At 35.4% G+C, this 25,233-nt stretch overlaps 1 protein-coding gene across 1 annotated transcript in view; it reads left to right on the top strand.

Moving 5' to 3' along the window:
• MAN2A1 (mannosidase alpha class 2A member 1) overlaps nucleotides 1-25,233 on the top strand; it is a 56,366-nt gene that overhangs the window by 10,912 nt on the left and 20,221 nt on the right. Inside the window, exons 4-13 of the mRNA XM_032213800.1 lie at nucleotides 5,565-5,709; nucleotides 9,466-9,637; nucleotides 10,586-10,713; nucleotides 11,535-11,708; nucleotides 13,972-14,158; nucleotides 17,099-17,276; nucleotides 18,691-18,893; nucleotides 20,587-20,772; nucleotides 20,988-21,102; nucleotides 22,041-22,108. Of these exons, the coding sequence (XP_032069691.1) occupies nucleotides 5,565-5,709; nucleotides 9,466-9,637; nucleotides 10,586-10,713; nucleotides 11,535-11,708; nucleotides 13,972-14,158; nucleotides 17,099-17,276; nucleotides 18,691-18,893; nucleotides 20,587-20,772; nucleotides 20,988-21,102; nucleotides 22,041-22,108 (1,556 nt within the window). The remainder of the gene's footprint in view (nucleotides 1-5,564; nucleotides 5,710-9,465; nucleotides 9,638-10,585; nucleotides 10,714-11,534; nucleotides 11,709-13,971; nucleotides 14,159-17,098; nucleotides 17,277-18,690; nucleotides 18,894-20,586; nucleotides 20,773-20,987; nucleotides 21,103-22,040; nucleotides 22,109-25,233) is intronic.

Raw genomic sequence — 25,233 nt, 5'->3', positions numbered from 1 at the left:
AACAAACTTTTAAGTCGAGAACTACCTGTACTTACTGTGGAAATGCTTACCTTTTGAGAAAATATATTTGAAAATAATACACTACTACAGCCTAGTAGCCAGTAATTTGACTTTTTATTTCAAATCATTGTGCACAACTAATCTCTAACAGCTGTTGTTTCTGGCCATGTATCCTATCTTTCCCTTAGTTCTCTTCCTTCCAGGTTCCTGAAAGTCTGGTCTTTTCTTTTTCCTATAATTTGCTCTGTTCATTTTTCCTATAAGTGGTTGGGATCCACCACTATTAGATCCTTGTTGTTCTGAGAACAAGCTAGCACATCCAGTTATGAGTCAGATCAGTGTTTTGCTTATATTTTTCCAACATTAGGGAAGCTCAATAAATTACCGACAATGGCTTGCTCAATTAAAAAAAAAAATTCATGAGTTAACTGTTGAGAGGCCAATTTGTGTGGAGGGTAAGGAAGATAGTATGAAGAAAATGAGACTGAGTTTTTCTTGCCCCCCCCCCCCAGGTTTGAACTTTTTTTTTTAATTTGCTTGAATTGTCTGTCTATTTGAGGGCTTACAATACAATAGTTTCTGTTCCAAAAGTATAAGAAACCATATCACAAGAGTTTTGAAATTTGTGGTCAAACGGATTCTAATAGCTGCGCATCACCCAGGAGCCTCATGTTAGGCAGCTGTGTTCTATATGATGGCTAGTATTTCATATTTCAAGTTTTTGAAGGATCAGTCATTTAAATACATTCAAATCAAATGTATTGAAATGCCAGACCTTGTACCAGGTTAATGTCTGAATATATACCCTTAGCACTCATGATTACACCAATTAAAATAATTAGGCATTTCCTAGAATTATTTCTTTAGATATGCATTTATATGATTTGAGGTGCTTTACTGGGATTGTAGTTTATTGCAGTGTCATCAACTTCTGAAATGTGTGTAGATGACAGTGCTACAACTTCATTATTAAAAAGAATAGCTTCTTCCTTGTATTATTGGGGCCAGAATCCTCAAATCCCTGGCCAGAATTCCAACTTTCCTTATTGTGAGATGTACTGTATTTTGGGTGTATAAGACACACTTCCCTCTCACCAAAAGTGGTGGAAATGTCTCCATCATATAGAGCAAATGTTGCTGAAGCCCTGCCCATCCACTGGCCCCCACCCTTGCAGCAAACAGCTTGGTCAGCTTCAGCACAGCCTGATTTAGCACAAGCTTGGTGGTTGGATCTGCCTCCTGGAAGACCACTGATCAGCTGTTCCGGGCTGCAGAGATTGCCACCGCCGCTGTCCATTGCCACTGCCACCTATTGCTGCCTCTGCGTGCCCCATTTTTGGCCTCCACGTTCCCCATTTTCGGCCTCCACATGTCTCATTTTCAGTCTCTGTGAGCACCATTTGTGGCCCATTCCAGGAAGGGGGGATAGGCAATGGTGGTGATTCCTGCTGCCTGGAACAGGCTGAAAATGGGATGTGCAGAGGTCAAAAATGGGACACATGGAGGCTGAAAATGGGGAACACGGAGGTGACAACAGGTGGAAGCAGCAATCCCCGCATCCTGGAACAGCTGATTGGCAGTATTCTGGGAGGCTGATCCAACTGCCAGTCAGCTGCTTGTGCTAAATCAAGCTGTGCTGAAGCTGACCAGGCTGTTAGCCAGGCGATTATCTGGACTCCTTTCAGTCCGGATTCAGGCTTGGCTACAGCACGGAAACCGCTTTGGTCGCACTGACCGATGATCTCTGGAGAGCCAGGGATGGAGGTCATCCCTCCATCCTAGTGCTCCTTGACCTCTCAGCGGCCTTCGATACCATCGACCATGGTATCCTTCTGCGACGGTTGTGAGAGGTGGGGGTGGGAGGCACTGTTTTTCGGTGGTTCTCCTCCTACCTCTCATACAGGTCGTAGTCGGTGTTGGTCGGGGGGCAGAGGTCGACCCCTAGGCCCCTGAAATATGGGGTTCCTCAGGGTTCAGTCCTGTCCCCCCTCCTGTTTAACATCTACATGAAGCCACTGGGTGAGATCATTCGACGGCACGGGATAAAATACCATCAATACGCGGACGATACTCAGTTGTATCTGTCCGCCCCGTGCCAACTCAGTGAAGCGGTCAACGTGATGTTCCAGTGCTTGGAGGCTGTCAGGGTCTGGATGGGGGTTAACAAGCTTGTACTCAATCCACACAAGACCGAGTGGCTGTTGTGTTTCCCTCCCAAAAATTTGGTTAGTATTCCATCACTCAGGCTGGGGGGTGAAATTTTACGCCCCTCAGACAGGGCTCGCAACTTGGGAGTCCTCCTGGACCCTCAGCTGACTTTAGAACATCATTTGTCGGCTGTGACCAGGGGGGCATTTGCCCAGGTTCGCCTGGTGCACCAGTTGCGTCCCTACCTGAACTGGGAGGCACTTGCAACAGTCATTCACACCCTCGTGACCTCAAGACTGGACTACTGCAATGCGCTCTACATGGGGCAGCCCTTAAAGAGCATTCGGAGACTTCAACTTGTCCAGAATGCAGCCGCGCGAGCGATTGTGGGTGTACCTCGATACACCCACGTTACACCTATCCTCCGCGAGCTGCATTGGCTTCCAATCGGTCTCCGGATACGCTTCAAGGTGCTAGCTATTACTTATAAAGCCCTTCATGGTATTGGACCTGGGTACTTGAGAGACCGCCTGCTGCCAATTACCTCCCAAAGACCCATTAGATCACACAGGGTCGGCCTCCTCCGGGTCCCGTCTACTAGCCAATGCCATCTGGCTATGACCCGGGGGAGGGCCTTCTCTGTCGTAGCTCCAGCCCTTTGGAACGAACTCCCCGCGGAGATTCGGACCCTCGCCTCTCTCCCGGCCTTCCGAAAAGCCGTTAAAACCTGGCTGTGTCGGCAGGCCTGGGGTTGATGAGCTCCCTTCCCCTCTCGACAGACATGGTTGTTGGTTATTTTTAAATACTTGTCTTGTTTTTGTATGTTCCCTTCCCTGTTTGAGTTGTTCGCCGCCCTGAGTCCCTGCAGGGAATAGGGCGGCATATAAATAAAACAAAACTTCAAACTTCAAAATATTTGCTGCAAGGAGACAATTTGCTGGGAGTCAGATTTTTTTTCTTGTTTTCCTCCCCAAAAACTAGGTGCGTCTTATTGCTGAAAAATATGGTTAGCTGTTTACATGCCTTTAAGTATTTAATGCAAGATAAGAAACCTGTGAGACGCCAGACTTTACTTATGACTAAGAATGCTAAGAATCACAGATAAGGTTGCCTATTTTGATCTGTTATATTTAACTATATAGTAGCCACAAGAAATAGTCCAATAGTCCACCAATATTCTGTCAAGTCTACAATTCTAACATTCTTCAAGATGATATCTTTTCCCCCAAAAGTAGTATTGGCAAGTAACTAAATTATCAGCACACTTACTGTAACAAACTTTGGTCTGTTAGGGAGTGTAGATGTGGTTTGCATAGCTAAATTTGTTATATGGTACCTTGTTATATAGAGCCTTGATTAGTGTATTTTTTTTTTGAAAAAAAAATATAGGTTTTAGTATATTCTTTTTGATTGTTGCTTCTACATTCTCTCATTGTTAGTTGTCCAAAGTTAATGTACAAGATAGGCAGTCAGAGTCATATAACTTGTGAATAAACAAATAGCAAATTATGGACACTAATGAAATTTAAGAACCCAAGCACTGCAATTAGTGGATCCTAGAAGGCCTCTGGATTGAGGCATACAGTATAATCTCTCACTTATCTGCTACTCTGGTAGAAGCATGTCAAAAGCAATTCAAAAGGGTCTTGAAACATTTTCAAATGGCAACAGCTACTGCAAAGAATAGTTACATATAGTTCAAGAGGTTAGGGAAGAACCTTTCTGATAATAAAACAGCTTTCCAGAACAAGAAACATTTTTCAAAATTGCAATCAGAACTAATATACATTGCTGGTATTTTCTATTTTCTCACATTTTGCAGTTTTGTTCTGCTTGTGCAGCTTTATATAGTATCAGTTTCTTTAACTCATACTACCTTGAGGGTAGTAAGCAGTGGCTTCCAAGAGCCTTAAAAAAAATCACAAGAAGTTATGCCTATGCACGCCAAAAAAACTTCAGAAAATCAGCTAGTATCTGCTTAGAGAAGGTTATTAAGATACATGATAATGGCATCGATTTTAAATAATAAAATATTACAAATAAATATTGCTTACAGTTTGATTTAAAAATGTAGCCAATTTTACTGTCTATTCATTTATCTGATGTTGACAGGTCAAATTCTTGAGGCAGATGTTGAAAGAAATTGATCCCAATCCCTTCCTAATAGAATTTCACTGCAAAATGTTTGAATATGCCTAAAATTTTCTTTATACCAGGGAAACTGCAACCATGGTAATAATGTTTGAGAAAGGGGAGAATGCAGTTCGGGAAGTACTATATGTAAAATAATCATTTTTCCTAGGAATAATTTGTTTATCAGAATTTCTAAGAATTAGCTACATTCTTAAAGTTTTCTGATAATGTAGAAATGTATTACTCTCTTAAAAATAATTTCTACTGATGTAACTTTCATGAAGAAAGAATCCAATTTGCCCAGAGCAAGTGGCAGAAAACTTAATTGAAATTTGTTTCTCTTATGTATTCGTCTGCAAGTTTAGGTAGAAACTGTGTATTGTCTCTCTTTACTTTGCTTATAATTCATTTTTATTAATTTATTTTTATTTATTAAATGTTATGCCACACATGTCCCCTACAAAGTGACTCTGGGAGGTTTGCTAAAAGATAGCTAAAAGATTAAAATGACACAGATTACAATATTATTAAAACTGTTTTGACTTTTAGTACAGATTTGAATTTGTTTAATAATTTGTTTTGAATCTGTTATTGGCAGATTTAATCTAATACATATGGCTTACCTGAAGCTGCAGTAAAGGCTGAATATTATTTATTCATGATCATTAGTGTTACATCAAGTGATACTTGAATATTTGTATGTGTACAAAATAAACATTTGTGTTGTGTGTGTTTTAATGGTTGTAGGCAGAACTAGTTGAACCTTAGGAATATTTGATATGTGTGTATATTTATAAAAGACGATAAGTGGCATACTTTAGACTATTGTGGCCAATCACATACGGTATGTATAATGTTCAATGTATGATATCTAGACAAATAATTTTTAAATAAAAATCTATGAAAAGCATTCTTTAAATGTAGTATTCAAACAGAACTTTGGAATGAGACTCTTTATTTGTTTGTTTGTTTGTTTATTCATCCATGCCTTAGGGTCTTTGCTGACTCAACTGCCCGGATAAATCTGTGGTGTGTCCTTGCTTGCTTCCTAAACCTGAGAGAGTGTGACTGACTCAATGTTATCTGTCAGCTTTACAGTGAAAGCAAGGCTAGAACTCTTGGCTCCTCTTTTCTAGTCCAGTGCCTTTTATCACCAAATCAAACTGGCTCTCAATGATTTGCTTGAACTTTGTTTAATAGTAAATTAGTGGTCCAACCATACTTACAGAACTATGTGCATCAAAAATTTTATATATCATGGCTATTCTTTTTATGCATTTTAGATGCTGAAAGTCTATGACATTCTTCCTTTTGATAATCCAGATGGTGGAGTTTGGAAGCAAGGGTTTGACATCACTTATGATGAACATGAGTGGGATGATAAACCTCTTCAAGTTTTTGTTGTACCTCATTCACATAATGATCCAGGTAACATTTCAGAAAGCTTCAAAATATGTTTGGGGCAATCATATTTGTGTCCTCAGTTCCATGAAACATAATTTTTTATCATTATATAGTTCTTTTTTATTAATGTACTTTCCTTGATTCCACTGCTACTAAAAATGCTTTATGAATTACAGAATCAGCAGGTAATCACTCTAGCTGGCTAGATTTCAGTACAAATTGTACAGAAATAACCAAATGAGCAAAAATGAGAGACCAGTGACATACTAAGCTGTTTTTACAAAATTCACGACAATTTCTGTCTGCCTTAATCTCTGTGCCATAATCTTTCAGACTACCACAAATAAATACTGGATTGGATTTTACAGTCCAAAATAAAGAGATTGCACAATATGGTTTTGCAGGCACTGGCTGCCAGGCAGTAGCCAGTAAATATAGTGTTTGCAGACAATAGACTCAAATAAGGGTGACTGCCAAAAAGGATTTCTTTCATTTTGAGTAAATATTAAGAAAATTGCAGGAGAAAAAGAAAATACACCAGACTACATCATCTCAGCCTGTCAAGAACCCCAAAATGATGGCAGATGCCCTCCCCCCGGAACTGGCTGACAATTGCATAATACCTTCCCAGATTGTTAGATCTTTGTCAAGGTTTACATACCTGGGAGATTTTGTCACTATTTTATGCTTCTTAAAAAAACCAAGAGTATAAACCACACAATATCTAGAGAATGCCTGGTGGCACATTTTATCAAGTGTCTTGGTCCTTGAATTTAATAAATGTATTTAAAATTATGGGATATTTGTGAAAATTTAAATCTGTGGCCTTGCATAATTACAGTGATCATATTTTTATGGAAAAATTAAAAAACAAAACCTGAAAGGGAGCAAATTTGAGAGAGGTTCATAAGAATAAAAAATTATTTGTATCTTTGTTTTACAAAGGAAATTTCAAGAGCAAAACCAAGAAAATAAATAAGTAAATTATATAAATCTAAAAGGCAGCTTTTTGTAATAAAGAGGGTCTATGGTCACTGTATCCATAATTTAAGACTTTAATGCTAACAGCTGACATGATTTTCAGGACCTATACACAATAGTTCATTATGCTTTTCTACTTGCATTTAGTGGTTAACTTGACCAAAAGAGAGCATATTAAATAAAACTGAGTAGTAGTGGATTAGCAAGACATACCATGTATTTCATTTTGTTCTGCTTTGCTTTACAAATTCTTGTCCCAGAAATTCTGACAAATACTTGACATTTATTTTTAAGTTACCTGACTTCTTGTTGCCAATATATATATTTGTGTGTGTGTGTCTATGTATGTATGTGTATATATGCGTGTGTGTGTGCATATATATATATATATACACACACATACACACACACACATATATATATATACACATATACACACACATATATATATACAAATATACACATATATACATATATACATATATATATATACATATATATATACATATACATATATATATATATATATATATATATACATACACACACATATATATCACTGACGTGCGGTGAGGTTTATGGCTGGTGCAGTGGTGGGTTTCAAATTTTTTTAGACTTGTGGACTTCAACTCCCAGAATTCCACAGCCAGGCATTCTCAGTTCCAATTTAAAGCAACAGCATTTGTTTTTCTCCTTTGCGAAAGAAGTTTCTTCTTTCTTTTTCTTTTTCTTCTCACTTCCTCTCCTTCCTCCCTCTCTCCCTCCCTCCCCCTCTCTCAAACACGCACGCACACACACACACACAAAAGGTGGATTGAACTATCTCTCTTACCCCCTTCCCTCTCACTCACTCACTCTCAAACACAGACACAGACACAGACACACACACACACACACACACACACACACACACACACACACACAGTTGGATTGGAGGGAGAGCACCAGCGAGGAGACCACAGGAGGAGGCAGGAAGCCAGTCAAAGAGCCATACTGGAGCACACACACTTTCCCCCAGCCCAGGAAGGATCCAGCCCAGCTTTACTGATTACAGGTTTTGAAAAGGCAACGTGGCTCTGCCTGCAATCAAACTACACTTGGAGAGGGAGAGCACAAGCAAGCCAGGAGGCAGGGTCCTTCCCTCCAGCCTTTGCCCAAAGCCCTGCACCAGGAGGATGAAGTTTGAATTCCTCCCCCTCCCTCCGACCCACACGTATCTTTTCCAGCTGTTTCAGAGAGGATTTCAACTCTGCTCTTGCCTCGGGTCCTCTGAAGAAGCCCCGCCCAAACGAGCGCCCTCTACTATGAGGCAGGAGAACTGCGTGCCTCACCTACGTCAGGAATTTTTTGGCTTTTAACCCTTGCTTAACACTGCTCGAGTGCTCATAAAATGCCTAAAGTCAGACTAAATGAGGCACACAGTTCTCCTGCCTCATAGTAGAGGGCGCTTTTTAGAGGCAACAGTTAAGCAGAGTCATTCACGGTGAGGCAGCAACTAGCTCAGCCTGACCTCAGCTCTCGCCTTTTTCCTTTTGCATTTTTTTTGTTTTTTATGATGACAGTGGTGAGGCTGTGCCTCACTTACCTCACCTGTCTGCACGTCACTGATTATATATATTATATTATAATATAATATAAAGGACAAATGTTTTTATGTTTCTTCTGTTTTAAAACAATCAAGCCACTGGTTTTTTTTTTCTGATGAAAGATTCAGATACAGTAGTTGTAAATATCATTGTAGACTCTGAAAAAAACCCAAGATCTTTTTATAGCAATTTATTTAACTCAGTTCTTAAGTTTGCTCACATTCTTTTTAGATTAGTATTTTACATTCTTCTTTATGTTCAAATTGGGGCCTTTAAAAATCCCTGATATTTGGGATCACATACATGTCTAAGCACATATTCATTTTAACTGTCCCATTCTTTTCTTTTAGAAAACTCAGTGACTTTAAGAAATTTTGTTCTGAAGAGATTCATAACTACATAGTATCTAGCATAAGAAAATAATTTTCATTTTGATAACAAAAGTGAATAAAACATCAAAGATCTCATTTTTCATCACTGAAATTACATTTAGCTTTTTAATTGATTTTTTAATAAAACATTTGTTTCCATTTGCATTGACTTTGCGAAGATTTTCTTTGCCTTCATTGTTGTTAGTGGTTGCAGCAATAACAAGGTGATTTTATCTCTTATTGGCCATCATTTTGTTCTCAGAATTCTATGAAAGTGTTAAAAGCACTTTAGGAATCATTCTTTTTTTCTGAAATGTTCTAGAATGACATATGTTTTAGGAGCTTCTAAGAAAATGAGAAAAAAATCTGCATGCATTTGCTGAGAAAATAGTTTATGACTTACCCTTACTGATATGGCTGAAGTAATGAAACAAATCCAACATATGCACACTTATTGCCTAAGTTGTTTATAACAAAAGGCAGTTGAACTAAAGTGAACCCCCTTGGTACTTTTTCTTAATATTGACTAAAAATTAATACTTTCTTCCGCTTTAAAATTTTAAAGCAATTGACTTCCTCGATAAGATATTACCATTATCACCATAGTTTGTGCTTTCAAAATGTTATTTTAAATATAGATATACTTTAAAAAAGTTTTTTCTTATTGCGCAATTCAAATTTGCAAACCCATCACAGTCTACTTTTTGTTATTGTCTAGTTTTTTTTAGTCATAGTGAAATTTTTGTTATACAAAAAGCAGTTATGATTCTTTTTGAGAAATCCTGATATTATCACAATGTATTCAGTTTAAATTCTTCAGCGTGTGATATTATGTTTAATAGGTTGGCTGAAGACATTTGATGACTATTTCAGAGATCAGACACAACACATTCTCAATAACATGGTTCTTAAACTTCAAGAAGATAAAGGAAGGAAATTTATGTGGTCTGAAATTTCTTATTTTTCAAAGTGGTGGGATGGAATAGATAGTCAGAAGAAGGATGCTGTGAAAAGGTCAGGATATTTTAATATTGCATGTATATATTTTCTTTCAACCTATTGTATGCCCTAGTAAAAAAACACATCAGTATTCATTGTCATTGTGACCCATTTTTGTATAGGTTTATAAATTAGAGTGTTCTTATACATAACTAGACTTGGCCTTTATTTCTTAAAGCACAATTTAGTTTCCTTTCTTTTTAATGTTATGATTAAATTACCAAGCTTAATAAGTGAACACTTTGGAATAGAAATGTTAGTTATAGGCAAGGTCATTTTTTTAAAAAAAAATAGTGATGCTGGTTCAGTTCATAATAAAGTTTCAATGAAATAATAATTTAATTGTCTACTGAAACTCTATTATTAATATTCACTTACTCTAGACATTTAATAAAACAGGCAAGTTTCTCCCAACAGACATAGTATAATAACTAAATCCACATTTCTCTATTGGCAATAACTCACGTCATTTTACTTCAAGTCAGTGGAATAAAATGGAAAGAATAGAGAGGAGAAAAAAATGGAACAAGATAAAGGCTTACCACGACATCCAATCGCTTCAGTTGGAGTCTTGCATTTCATATCAGTAAATGTCACTCTACATCTGCATGTACAGATGTATCTATTGATATCTCCTGATCCATGCAATCATGTTTCCTAGTTTCTTAAAAAGTTAGCTAAGTTAGCTCTTGAAGAGGTGAACCAGCGACTACATTCACGCCCCCCATCTTAATTTTAAGGCTGCAGAGTTATTCTTAGCGAGTGCTTTAATTTTTCTCCCAACATCACATGGTTTTCATACCATCTTGAAAAATTAGGGGTCACACATTTTTCTAATACAAATGATTTTCATTTTTTTGAGAAATGAAGTACTTGCTATCAGTATTTAAAGATGACTGGTTTTATTATTGTTTATAAACAAGAATATCACAGATGATTTTAAAAAGTAAACATATATTTCAGGTTAATAGAAGATGGCCAATTTGAAATTGTAACAGGAGGTTGGGTCATGCCTGATGAAGCTTCTGCTCATTATTTTGCTTTAATTGACCAGTTGATAGAAGGACACCAGTGGCTAGAGAAAGCTGTAGGTAGGTCTGTGTAATTTTTGTCTTGTGAGTTTTGCCAACTCTTCCACTTGAGCACAGAGGTTTAAGTGATGAATGAATCAATTATTTTCCTTTATAAATTGTCAAACCACAATTGCCAAAAAAGTATATAATATGCTTAACTGGGTTTATAGTAAAGACAGATGTCAGTAAAAACATTTGGATAACTCTACTCCTAAATGTTATTGCAATAAGTTCAATATGACTTCTGGATTAGTATAGTAATATACCAAATTTTCAGTGCTAGATTTTCTGTCTGTCATTGATTATTAAAGTTGAGAAGAGAGTGGTTTTGAAATTTGGAGCCCACATTGTTCACAGGCTGTAAGGTGCCTTATCCTCCTCATGCTTTATTACTCATTTTTAAATAAAAGGCTGCCCTGCTGCAGAGTAAAAGACTGCACTTATTCTTAAAAAATATAAATGGTAGGAAGTCAAGGTAGCATTAATTTTGTATGCCAGCACTTTTTAATTTGTGTATTTTTTGGAAAATTTAATAATTTGTATTTGTAGAAAAATGTAATTCTACATTTTGGGGAGGTTAAATAGGACCTTTGTCCTCATCCATGTAATCATGTTTCCTGTTCTACTGAAAAAGAAACAAAGCTTTCTATGAGGCAACAATTTATCTTTTAGGATTTATTTATTTATTTATTTATTTATTAGAATTGACTATATGTTAACCATTCCAATTTGTGCACCAGTCCCCAAATATTGGGGATCCTATGTTAATCTGTAAGAATAAATTTTATGTATTTATATAGTCTGGCATTATGTTGGTTTTAACACATTCTTTTTATTAGGAGTAAAGCCAAAATCTGGTTGGGCAGTTGATCCATTTGGACATTCACCAACTATGACTTATCTTCTAAAACGTGCTGGATTTTCCAATATGCTAATACAGAGAGTTCATTATTCAGTTAAAAAATATCTTGCAACCCAGAAGGCACTAGAATTTTTTTGGAGACAGAATTGGGGTAAGTATTATTTTCATATTAGCTCATTGCAATAAATACTTTGGAGTCCTTGGCAGGGGTGGGATCCAACCGATTTAACAACTGGTTCGCTGAGTGCGTGCTTTGCATGTACTCACTCACTTCACTCGTGCATGCACCTGACATGGCTGATTTGTTTGAATGTCAACCTTCCAGTAATTTCCTAGCGTTTTTGATTTTAGCTTGATGTAAAATGCTGAAGTTTTCCAGTTGCAACTATGATTAATTTTGTCTACTTATGGTGAGTTTTCTGACTGCTGGTTGCTAAAAGCCATTGGTTTGATTTGCCAAAATTTAGTAGTATTGTTAAACTCTTAGAAAAATTCTGCCCTTCATTTCCTAACAAAATGGATGTAAATTTCAAAACTGAATAATTGAGAGTATAGCTTTAGTTCCTTTAAATATGTACTTCGGTATTATGAAGATCTTGGCAATAGCAATAGCAGTTAGACTTATATACCGCTTCATAGGGCTTTCAGCCCTCTCTAAGCGGTTTACAGAGTCAGCATATCGCCCCCACAGTCTGGGTCCTCATTTTACCTACCTGGGAAGGATGGAAGGCTGAGTTAACCTTGAGCCGGTGAGATTAGAACCGATGAACTGCAGATAACAGTCAGCTTACATACATACATACATACATACATACATACATACACACACACACACACACACACACACACACACACACACACACACACACAATCTTTAAATTCCTGCAAGGAATGAACTTTTTGTGCTACAAAGTCTGCTGTCCGGAGTAATGTAGTGTCGGCTCTGAATAATTTTGTATTTTAAATTTTATGTCATTTAGGACTTTAAAAATATGGTATGTTAAGGAAGCCTAGAGGAATAGAGGATGCATTTACCCATTTTTGTTTATTTATAGGATTTTTTAATCCTCATCTTTAGCCATATGTTTCCCATAGCGAATATAACTAACAATATAATATAGCTTATAATCAAGACATAACATACAAGGAAGGATATGGAGAGAAACAAGGAGAGAAAAATCTAATAATAATCAGCTCAGCTGGAAATAGTCAGAATAGAATAACAATGCTTGCAGGCTAGGTGATATTTGCGAGGGAGCAAAAGTGAACTGGTTTTCTACCAGGAAGCAGGGGAATACTGTTACAGTTTTTCTTTTTCTCTGTTTTGTACTCTAATCAAATGGCTATTTAAACAAGAGTGGAGCACACTTAAAAGTAATCAATTTGGAATAACCCTTACAACAGAAGGCCTGTTTTTGGGGGTAGTGGAGTTATAATGCCAACTTAATCTGTTCGTTTTAAAACCTTATTTATGAACTTAAATGTGCAGAAGTAAAAGTTAGGCAGGGGAATAAGCTTTCAAATCACCTTCCCAAAATCAGTTTTTGGATGTAATGATGAAAGAAGCACATTCCAACTTATAGACAGGTACCCAAATTAAGTAATGTTTCCAAGATTTTTAAGACAGGTTTCTCCAAGGTTTACTATACCTTTGCTTCCTAATCCTGTTTTAGCTGATGTCTGTTTAGTTTGACTTTTCTAAGACATTCTGAATGCTAAGAGCATGCTTTATCCAGCATTACTAGATTTCTTTTAAAATTCATAGTATATAACACTATTAGACTTCTCTATGTGTAGAGCTTCTGAAGTACTTGTCTATCATTCTAGAGACCTCATATTATCAAGAATCATTTGGCTATTAAGATGAAATCACATAAACAGTTTGAAATTGAGTGCATGATCTTGGCATATGGCATTCATTGTTAACTTTGAAAGCAACAAACTAGTAGGCTTTCGAGGTATAGTAGTAGTGAAACAGCACAGATTATAAGCATGTGTTACATTTCGTATATCTATTAAATAAAAAGTAGTTCTAATTCTATATATATGGCTGTCAATTGTAATCTTGATTATTCATTGCAAAATGAGTATGGTATGTAAATGCAATGTAATATTAATTTCTATCATCTGATGAGATAGAATATTGTTTTTTTGTGACATGACATGATCCATGGATCTAGCAACCTTGAGAATGACCAAGAGAAAAGACATATAATATATATTTTATTATATGACAGATGGCTCATAGTAAAAAGGGGGAAAAAAGAAAGAAAAAAAGTATTTTTGGAATTAATTGATGATGGAAGAAAAATTCTCTAAGGCTAGAACTTGGGTGATACGGATTCTAAGTAGTTTGGTGAATGATATAGGTAAAATAATTTATTTTTATATTTTTCTTGGTATTTTAATTTTAGATTCGGGATCTGATACAGATATTCTCTGCCACATGATGCCTTTCTATAGCTATGATGTTCCTCACACTTGTGGGCCAGATCCTAAAATCTGCTGCCAGTTTGATTTTAAGCGACTTCCTGGGGGAAGAGTTAGTTGCCCCTGGAGAGTTCCGCCAGAAGCTATTCATTCCGGAAATGTTCAGCACAGGTAAGTGTATAAAAATATCAATCTACAACAGCAATAATGCCCTAACTATAAAATGTGAACATTTTATAATTACCGTGTTTCCCCCAAAATAAGATAGGCTCTTATTTTCTTTTGACCACAAAATATGGCTTGGGCCTTATTATCAGAGGAGGGCTTATTGTTTTGGGGTTGCTGTGCAGCTTCTCTCTTGCGAGCAGGCTCCCAAAGAGCCGGACACAGCCTCAGGGGCAAATGGCTGGGTTGCGCTGTCGCAGCAGCGCAACACAGCAGCCATGAAGCGACCACTCTCACAAGCAGCCACCCGGCAAACCCCCTTTCCAGCTGGGCACAGCATCTTTCACTGAGTTAGGGGTATTGCCATGCCGCATGAGTGCCTGTTTGCCGCTGCCCGGCTCCTGCAGCTTGGCGCCTTCGAAATGCCAGTGAATGACGCTCTGCACAGCTGGAGAGGGGAGGTTGTGCGAGCAGTTGTTCCACTTCTGCTTGCGTGCCTTCCAGCCTCACGATGCCCTGGCCCGGCTCTCGCTACAGAGCCAGGGCACCTCCACTGCCACCACCGCCATCCCGGCATGGCTTTTTCGGTGGCTTCCCAACTGAGTCTTCTGGCAGTGGCCACTCTGGGCGTATACTCTATGGTTGTACACTCTGGAAGTACGCTCTGCTGGCAGCCAGCCCACAACCATACAGTGGTTTGGCATCTTCGGAATAACGCTAGGTTGGTGAGCGGTGCTCTGCCTGGCTGGAAGGGTGGGTTGTCCAGGGGGCTTATTTGTAGGGGAGTGCTTATATTTTTGCCCACCAGAAATATGTGGCATGGCCTTATTATCAGAGCATGTCATATTTTCGGGAAAACATGATAGAGAAAAATGTTTTTTGCATTAATACAACTTTGGATTTTTTAATCATTATTTCAAGCATTTTACCTGGCATATGAGCCAAAACCCGATGTCAGAGTAGCTTTTGAATTAAGTAAAAGAAGGTAGCTCACCCCATTTCATGCTTAAGATCTAAAGAATGACACACATGGGAAAAGGTGTTAGCAGGAATGGAAGATGGAAGTATTCACAGAAGATAGAAAAGTTGTTTTTTAAAAAACCAGCAGTGTTCTCAGCTATATAATTCTTAAAACCGTCAGCTGAAACAGGAGGAGTCTTAAGTGTGTTGGAGTAAAGAACTGTTAGGCTGTCAGTGGGACCAAAATAATAACTTTATTGTTCTTCATTCTCTCCTGGATATAGCCGGATGGAATTGTAAGCATCTGTATCTAGACAGATCATTATGACAACATGATCCAGTCTCTGTCTCTCAATATATATGTTCTGGCATTATAACATACATTTGTAGCATTCCATGGTCACATGACTGCAATTGATGATATATTTTTTTGCTGGAAATTGGTCTTTCCATCCAGTTTTTGGGGAAAATTGCCTATTGGGTACAATGAGTTCACTTAGTGACCATAGATTCACTTGATGACTCCTACAAAAGTCTTAATATCAATTGCGGTCATTTGGTAATCCAATTAATGACCAGCATGGTTTATGATTGCTCAATTATGTTCATGGACTGAGAACTATTTGTAATCACCTTAACTGTGTATATTCTATGTACTGTATGGACAAAACCAAGAGTTGACAATTCTTTGTTAGGCATTAACAAAGTTGTCTTCTATGTGGACATTTGCATCCACAATAGAAGTTGCTTTGTCAACCTCTGAAGGAATATTACTCCAAATGTTTAAGGATTGCGTCTTTGGAATTTTGAGTCAGTTTGAATGTTTCAGATTTAACATGTCTGGGAAATGCAAATAAGGCAAAATGCAAATAAGAAAATGGATGACTTGTTACTTTCTGAGAAAGACACTATATTGTATATTATCTCACTGTTTCCTAATATGTTAATTAAACTAAAGTTTTATATTAGTGGCATGATTTAAAAAATGGAGTACTTTACTTTTTACCATTTGAACTTTTTTTTCTTTTTTACTGGATTCTATTTTATACTGTGAGCAACTCTAGCAGTTTCTGAAATGGAAAAGCTTCATAATTCTTTGAAGAGCTCCTAGAGCAGTTTCTTTTTCTACTATGTGAGGAAAGCTCTTGGTTTATTGCAACAGGGTTGATAAAACAGAAGAATGTAGAAAAGCCTTCTTTGCATAGGCATTCAAGTTTGCATACCAGAGTAGTAATGTTTTTGCTTTCTTATTATTTTGTTTTGAGTGTTCCTTGAGTCCTGGGGTTGTTGTATTTATTATTTATTGTGTTCTATTTATACTTTAATTATTGTTTCATTGTTTTGATTCTGACCTAGCTATAGGGGATTCTCTAAACGTATTCTTTGGGAGTGAATAGCATATAAGTGTTAGTAAATAAAATAAATCAATATTTAATAAGTTTTTGTTGATTATAGAGTATTTCGGAAAATTTGTGGATATTTTAGAATAATGAGCTATGCATAAATTTAGCCATCGATGAAGAGTGGAACTGTAATCTGTAATGTTTTATTGGATGGATGGATGGATGGATGGATGGATGGATGGATGGATACAGTTAAAAATGGTGAAATTAATGAATGCTCTGAATTTTGCATGTTCCCATTTCATTGACACAGATTTTCTAAATCTGTTTGCTCAATCATACTGATTAAATATAAATAAGCTAAAGATTTCATCATTTTATATCAATTGAAATGAATGTTCATAAACCTTCATAGAATTGCAAATTTGATTTGAAGGAGTAGATTTTAAATCGTCAGACTATGAACTCAGAGATAAAATTTGATTGCATAATTCTTTTTTTTAAACATTAGTAATTCAATTCAATCAGTAAAATTCAGACTATGAACTCAGAGATAAAATTTGATTGCATAATTCTTTTTTTAAAACATTAGTAATTCAATTCAATCAGTAAAATTTTGCAAATCTATTCTTTTATTTCTAAGGGCTTGGATGATTTTAGATCAATACAGAAAGAAGTCAAAGCTTTTTCGTACCAATATTTTATTGGCTCCACTAGGAGATGATTTTCGCTATAGTGAAAGTTCGGAATGGGATCAGCAATATCAGAATTATCAGAAGTTGTTTGATTATATGAATTCTCATCCAGAGTTCCATGTCAAGGTAAGAAGCAATTTATCTTTAAGTATAACATAGTGTTATTCACAGTTTTTGAACTGCACTGTTTCAGTTTAGGTTTATGCAACTCTCATTCTTCCTTTTCCTTCTATGCAAAAGAGAGGGATTCTGTACATACTTTTCCTCAAGGTTTTGATGTCATTTTAAATAATATGATGGATATGATGGTTTAAGACAAACTCATGCCATATTCAAAGAAAGTGAATTTCAAAACATGGGAATGTAAGATAGGATAGTAAACTAACGGCAGTTTGTTTAAACACACACAGTTATATGCAGCTTTTGTTGCATGCAAAATTATGATGTTCCAAATTTTTGATATGTAATTCAGGAGTACATTCAAATCTTTAACGTTTACTTAACTTTTAATGCTTTCTCGCTGCAAGCTTCACACAAGCAAATATTTTGCTAGTGTGATGAAGGCATGGAGCATAGGCATATCAGCAATCATTGCCTTCCATGTTCCCTATTGACTTTGGGGGAGCTGTCAGGCAACATTGAAAATGAGGATGTGTGATAACGGTTCAGTGGGAGCTGCACTGAACAGCAGCAGTGCTACAGTGCCAAAAAAACCTCACCAAATTTCATTACCTCATTAGTAATGGGTTCCAGCTTTCTGTGAGTTAACTCATTTGAGGTACATTTTTGACAATTATTTTGTCCTATAATGCAACATTTTGCCCAATTGAAGGTTACAAAGTGTCAAATGGATGTGTTTTAATAGTATATAGATTTATAATTTAGATAAATTGTGCTGCTTTATTATGCTAAGCATTACTCTGGTATTTTCAGAAAAATAAAGACGAATGAATAAGATTAATTGTAATACACCGTAATGATCTATAAAATCTTCTAAAATTATATCAGGGATGAAAACTACTCCTGAAGCAGCTAAGTTTGCTTGGGGAGCCACAAGACTGGTAATAGAAAAAAAGATCAGGTCTTTTCAGGAAAAATATATGATTTTTCTTAGACAAGATTTTCTGTGAGCTTTTAAAATTTAAAAGAGACAAGCTGACTACCAGTGCTAAGTAGGAACCTCAAATCAAAAGAAAGAAGTTCATTCTTCATCTGTGTCATGTTCCCCATTACAGTGTTCCACTTTTGGATGATTCATGGTCTGCATGCAAAATATATACATCAGTTTTCCCCATCTCATCTGTTCACTTGAGGAATTAATAAGCTACAGTAGTGAAACTGAGATGGAAAAAGTTATTTTTGTATAGAGAAAAGAAAAACGAGAGGGGGGAAACTAAAGTAGGTCAACCTAGAACAACAATGAGAAAAATCACAGCTTTTCAGTAGATCACAGTAGATTTTTCAAAGTTTGCTTGAAGAAAAAAATTATTCTAATTGATCACATGGTAGAGAATTTATACCACACTTTAATTTGCTTTAGGCTCAGTTTGGAACACTATCAGATTATTTTGAGGCACTGCATAAAGCTGGCAAATTGGATGGAAAGAGCGGTAATTCAGTGTTCCCTGTTTTGAGTGGAGATTTCTTCACCTATGCAGACAGAGATCATCATTATTGGAGTGGATATTTTACATCACGACCATTCTACAAGCGCTTTGATAGAATTCTAGAATCATATTTAAGGTAAATATTGTAATTTTGAATATTTATGCTCTTATGTTGTCAAGTAGCGCATGCTTTTATAATTATGTTATATTTCTATGTCAATCCAGTAGCACTTATTACTTATAGATTCTACAATAGAATATTGCAAGAAAACTTGGCCTAAATGTTAACTACTGTAGAAAATTATAAAAGCTCTTACATAATTAATATCTTCTACTGCAATAATGGAGAGAGAGAGAGAGATGGCATTTATAGAATAGGCATATTACTAATATTATAAGATGGATTCGTTAACCTTTTAATTTTTTTATTATGTTGTGCTTCTATTCTAAAACTATTTCTTCCATAATCTCTCTCTTTTCCCCAAGATTTTATTTCATTTTGTTAACGTCTCATACTTTTTCTAATAGATTATTTTTGGTTGGTATTAAAATCCTGGAATTTTCTCTTGATTCTTTGACTATTTGTTTCTTGGAGTAATTCAGGAGCTTCTGTTCTATTCAAGAAATAATCTATCCAGACAATAGAAAATAGAAATAATCTATCCAGACAATAGACAATAGAAAAATACTTCTCTTTGTCAAGCAACAAATACTTTAATGTCAAACGGTTTTTTTCAGATCCAGCTTAAAAATTGTAGGAGAAAATACATTTCCACCTTTTGGGTAATTGCAGCTAAATCTATTAAATATTCTCTGATGTGCTCAACAATTTGATAAAACTGTTTTTGTTAATTTAATTACATCATGAATTCTACATTTTTAAAATAATGATTCAATTTAAAATACATTTATATCACTTCTCATTGCAACTAACCCTAAAGTACTTCACAAGCCCAGTAGAGTGGAACAAAACACTCCCATTAATAAATTTAGGGGATATAATGATTACAGGTAATCAGCCTACAAAAGTGGGTTTTTAAAAACCACTTTTAAAAGCCTAAGACATTCAAACACATAATTCCAAAAGATATGTAAACAATATCCATTTATTTTACTTTTTCCATTTCTGATTATGACAGCTTCTAAGTTAGCAACATTCAATAGAAATTCTTACTTTTTAGGGAAAGGAAACTGTTGTTGCTGTGAGAGTCAAAGCTTGTGATTGTCAAAAAGTGCATGCAAAGCATTCAGAAAGGTATTTCCCATGAGCAAATTACTACTTCATCAAGTTGTAAAGATACAGAAGTAATACAGTTGCTATGGCCCCCAGGAAATAGAAGTGTAGAGGCAACCAAAGAAAATGGTTGTCTCATTATTTTGGGATTTTCAAATGTTATTCATGTGTCATCTACTCCAAAAGATTATGGTAATCATGATGATGACAAATGCTTAAATTTATACTTTGCCAAAAAGCCCAATGAAGTAAGTGAAATTTAAGTTTAAAGGAATTGTTTGTTTATAAAATGTTTACATTGCCAGAATCCCAGTGATTTCACTTATCCATTGAACAATATTATAGAAGGCCTAAGATACCAAAATATAGATATATGCATACTTAATACAATGCATCCCAGAGTTTGTTTTTCAAGCTATGATTTTTTTATGAGTGTGAGCTTTCCATGTGTGAAAGGATCAAAATAATGCCTCTAATCAAATATTTTCCTAACAGCACTTGAGTGATTGTATGACATGTAAAACAAAAGTGCAAATGCCCAGCAATATATTTGTTTAGCTAATTATTCTATAATAAGCAATCTCTTTAATTTCAGAACTGCAGAAATTCTATATTCTTTGGCTGTGGTACAATCCAAAAAGTTTGAGAAAACAAAAATGTTTCCTTCAGTAGACTATTATAGATTGCTGACAGAGGCGAGAAGAAATCTGGGACTTTTTCAGCATCATGATGCTATCACAGGAACTTCAAAAGATTGGGTGGTTGTAGATTATGGCACAAGGTGAGGATTCAGAGTCTTGACAGGTTTGATTCTTTAAGGTGAATCTAATTACGGTATCTGGAGTCTTGTTTTAGATCACTAAAAATTGTTTGCTTGTTTTAAGCAGTCTAATGCTTGCATGTCAATTTTAATTCAAAAAAATACATTATGGCAAATTTAACACAAAAAATATTTGAATTTAGTCTTCATAGTTGGTATATTTATTTTATTCACAGGCTTTTTCATTCATTAATGAACTTGAAGGAGATCATCACGGAATCTGCTCACATTCTTACTCTGAAGGACAAAGAAATGTATAGCTACAATGCAGCAACACCATTCTTTACAATGGTGGGTTTCACAAAGCAGCTAATGTGATCACAGTTACTGTAACAGAAGCCATAAATTGTGCTGATGAAAGATATCTTTATATAAATATAAACTTGAATTGGTCTTTTAACCAGGAAATAGAACAGCAGAAGTGAAACCCGCAACTTTATGTACACATGACACATGCATATATGCACAACATGCCTTGCCACACTCCCAGGATCTATTTATATAACTTCCCTGTTTCCACCTTAGCCTTTTTTTTTGGGGGGGGGGGAGATCAGCTGGAGTACTTTACTTTAAAGCAAACTGGCTTCTAACTGCCTTTTTATTTTTAAAAAAATACTTCTATGTCTTTGTGAGTTTAATACTTGTTCATAGGAAAGAAAGGTGTTAATGAACGGAAATGTTTATTTTGCTTTGAAAAACAATCTGAAGTAAAACAGAGAGGAGATATTCTGGAAACTTTGATGCTTCATGGGAGTTGTATTGTGAACTATAAAAGTGGCATTTCCACTGAATAGGCAATCTGAAAATAAAATCTGAAATAAGCTCTTCAGTCTAAATTACAAAAAAATTACACTTTGTGACTGTCTCAGTTTCAAATATCCTTGTTTGGTTAGACGTTGACTGTATTTCTCTTGCATTACTTTGGGCACAATGGATTTGTTTAGCATCTCACATAAATGTTTTGGTGTGAGTCTCCCTTTACCCAACTGAATAGGTTTTACTCATTCCTGAGGAAAAAGACTGATTCTTGTCTGGCAACACTGTTTGCTCACTCAGCACAGATAAAATCTGACTATAACTTAAACTGAAGATTTTGAATTTAGATATGTAAAATGTAAGAGCCAAAGTCATCATCCCTCATTATAGGACCATTGCAGCGTCTCTTGGCTCTGATTTTTGTTTTGTATGTTGCATCAGTAATTAACCAAAAATACTTTCCCTGCTGGTAGGATATTACTCAGTCCTCGCAAGACTCTTTGCTACATAAGACTGTCATACAGCTGGGAAAACAGCCAAGGTAAATATTTGGTTCTTTAATATTTAAAAATATTTAACAATGTTAGATGTTTCTCAGTTGTGTATGTGTGAATGGGAAAGCATGCATTATTCAGCACAAACCATTTGCTCTAGTTTATCCATTTCCAGCATTTGCCCCTCCCAGCATGTGCCCCCAACCCAGATTACTTGCACAGATGTTACTTCTGATTAACAGTAGACCAATTTCTATTATAAATGGTTAACTATGTCATTAATAAAGAAACCTGACTATGAAATAATGCTTCTTGAATAAATAAATGCTTAGATTCATAAAAATAATTTGAGTTGCATCTAGTTCTATAAAGCAGAACTCTACAAAAATATGCTGTCATCATAGTGAGATGTGCAATTTTTGCTTCTGGGGAATTGGACACTTCCCAAGAGAATATGCAACTTCATTGGAGACTGTGAACCGAAAAGAAGACTAGTGGATTTCCATTCTCTTTTCCAGTAAAAATAAATTCTATTCATTAGCACATGTCACCATTGAACTTTTTTATTTTAATTATACTTTAATTTTTTAATACTTTAATGTATCTTGCTTTGGCAGCCCATTAATTGATTCTAATAATGCAATGTAACACAATTCAAATGTTTTTTTTGCATTTGAACTAATTCTTGTATAAAACAAAACTAAGCCGGAAACAAAGGAAATGCTACGAAAAATAATTACAACACAAACATCTTTTATTGGTAATAAAATATGAGAGAGAGTAATAAAGACACATTCAGAGGTCATTAAGGCAAAAAAATGTTAAAAACATTCAGACAATACTAAATATTTAATAAATATATATCTAAAATGTCTAACTTTTTAAAACAATCTTTAAATCTTAACTTTTCTATTGATTTTATTTTTTTAATTTAATATTTAAATTTAAAGATAGATTATTATATAGTTTCAGAAAATCTGCTTGATATTATTGATTTTATGTTAAGATTCAATTGATGTTATGAAGAAACAGTAGCAACATGAAATGAAAAAGGCTACAAGTGTCTTAGCCAATTGATACAATATAATAAACCAAAATATGCGATGCATCCTGATGTGCATTGCATTTTCTCTTTCTGCAAGTAGTTTTGAGTAACAAAACCACAAAACCACCTATTGCTTTCTACAGAACTGTCTACAGTTTGTTAGCTTTTTTCTGCTCATGTGAAAAGCAAGTCTTGCAATCAGAGTATTGGACATCAACTTGTAGCATGTTCACAAAGCTTTATATTAGTCATAAATAAGCTGATATGCATGCACATTACATGGACCACAGCAGAATAAATTTGGAAGATTAAGCCTGACTGTTGAAAATTAATCATTGCTAACAATGAAAGTTAAAATAAAATATTTAAACTCCTAAGGGCCACAAGTAATGAGAATAGAATTGTAAGAGTTAATTCCTTGAAACCTTGCTCACATTCTATAGTTCTTGTTGTTGTTGTTGTTGTTGTTATTATTATGGTTATCATCTAATTTATATGTCATCTGACTCGTATTGCTGGATGAAAGCAGAGATTTAAAAATACTTGCTTCTGCTAATATTGCTCATAGCTTATGGCTCAGTGCAATGGAAAATGTTTATGTAACTTCCTGTGCATATTTATATAATCTTTCTATTATAGCATTCCCAACTTGTATGGCCAGTGGACACATTTTGACAATATTGTTCTGAGTATGGTACTTGTTTTGCATTGGGTGAGGGTTGTCCATTCACACAACCATAGAGCCCAACACAGACAAGAGGGCATGAAGCTGAAAAGAGACCAAAGTGGAGGGCTGCAAGCACAATAATGAGAAACATAGATCTAGTTGGGTCTCAGAGGTAAACATACTTGGATGTATTTTTTCTTACAGTGTTGTTTAGATAGAAATAGCAGAAGTGACAGCAAATAGTTTTAGGTACAATAAAAATGAAAAAGATACCAATTGCATTGTAACCAAAGAAAAACTAGCTCTGGCATAGACTTGTTTGCACATTTGTTGAACAAATAATCTGTGATGTTGTTTAAAGTGAATATTACCGTAATACTATATTTTTTTTATTACAAGCGGTATGACTTTATTGGCAAAAATAGTACAGGTAGTTCTCAACTTATTACCACAATTATGCCCAGAATTTATGTTGCTAAGTGAGAAATTTGTTAAGTGAGTTTTGGCTCATTTTCTGACTTTACTTGCCACAGTTGTTAAGTAAATCACTGTAGTTGTTAAAGTAATACCATGGTTGTTAAGTGAATCTGACTTCCCAATTGACTTTGCTTGTCAGAAGGTTGCAAAAGTTGATAACGTGATTCCAGGACACTGCAACTTGTTATATATATGAACCAGTTGTCAAGCATCTGAATGGAAATCACATGACCATGGGGATGTTGCAATGGTCGTAAGTGTGAAAAGGAGTCATAAATTACTTTTTCAGTGCCGTTGTAACATCGAACAGTCACTAAATGAACTCTTGTAAGTCGAAGGCTACCTGTATTATACTGGGAATTTTTTAAAAATAGAAAATGTATTGTATGCACTTATAAAGTTCAAGGTTCAGAGATCATTTGTAAGTTGAAGGTAAAATTTTACTATGTGTTTTTGATTAAACTACAAGATTCAAAAAGATGCTCGATTTTGTTGAAGCCCTTCTTTTTTCTTCTTTTTTCTTTTTTGAGGTTTTTTTCCCAACGTTCTCTGGCCTTGTTGCCTTTTTCAAATATGTCTTTAATCATTTAGGATTTAGATATTATTATTTTTACAGACGGCAATTATTTTTTTAGGATTCCAGGCTGCATTATGATCTTAATTTCTTTCGGTACCATTTATGGATGGTACTATAATTTGTGAAATAATTCATCTATTTTTATGATGATCTGTGGATTTTGCTAATTGTTTCTCCTGTTTATCAGGAGACAGGAAGCAAACTGTCTCTCTTTGAAGATCTTGCTCACCTACCAGTTATATATTAATGCTTTTTGAAGAGATTATGTTTTAGCATTGAGGGTTTTGCATTCAGTTCTGCTACAATGAGCGTTTGATGCAGTTCAGTTTTCCTAGTTAAAAAAAGTTGAATGACATAATGTTTAGGCATATTGGTATGAATTTTTCATGGAAGTATCTTTGATACT

Source organism: Thamnophis elegans, chromosome 3, assembly GCF_009769535.1.
Source record: "Thamnophis elegans isolate rThaEle1 chromosome 3, rThaEle1.pri, whole genome shotgun sequence".
NCBI lineage: Eukaryota > Metazoa > Chordata > Lepidosauria > Squamata > Colubridae > Thamnophis > Thamnophis elegans.
Note: the sequence above shows the minus strand (reverse complement) of the source record. Positions and strands in the feature narration are given on the sequence as shown.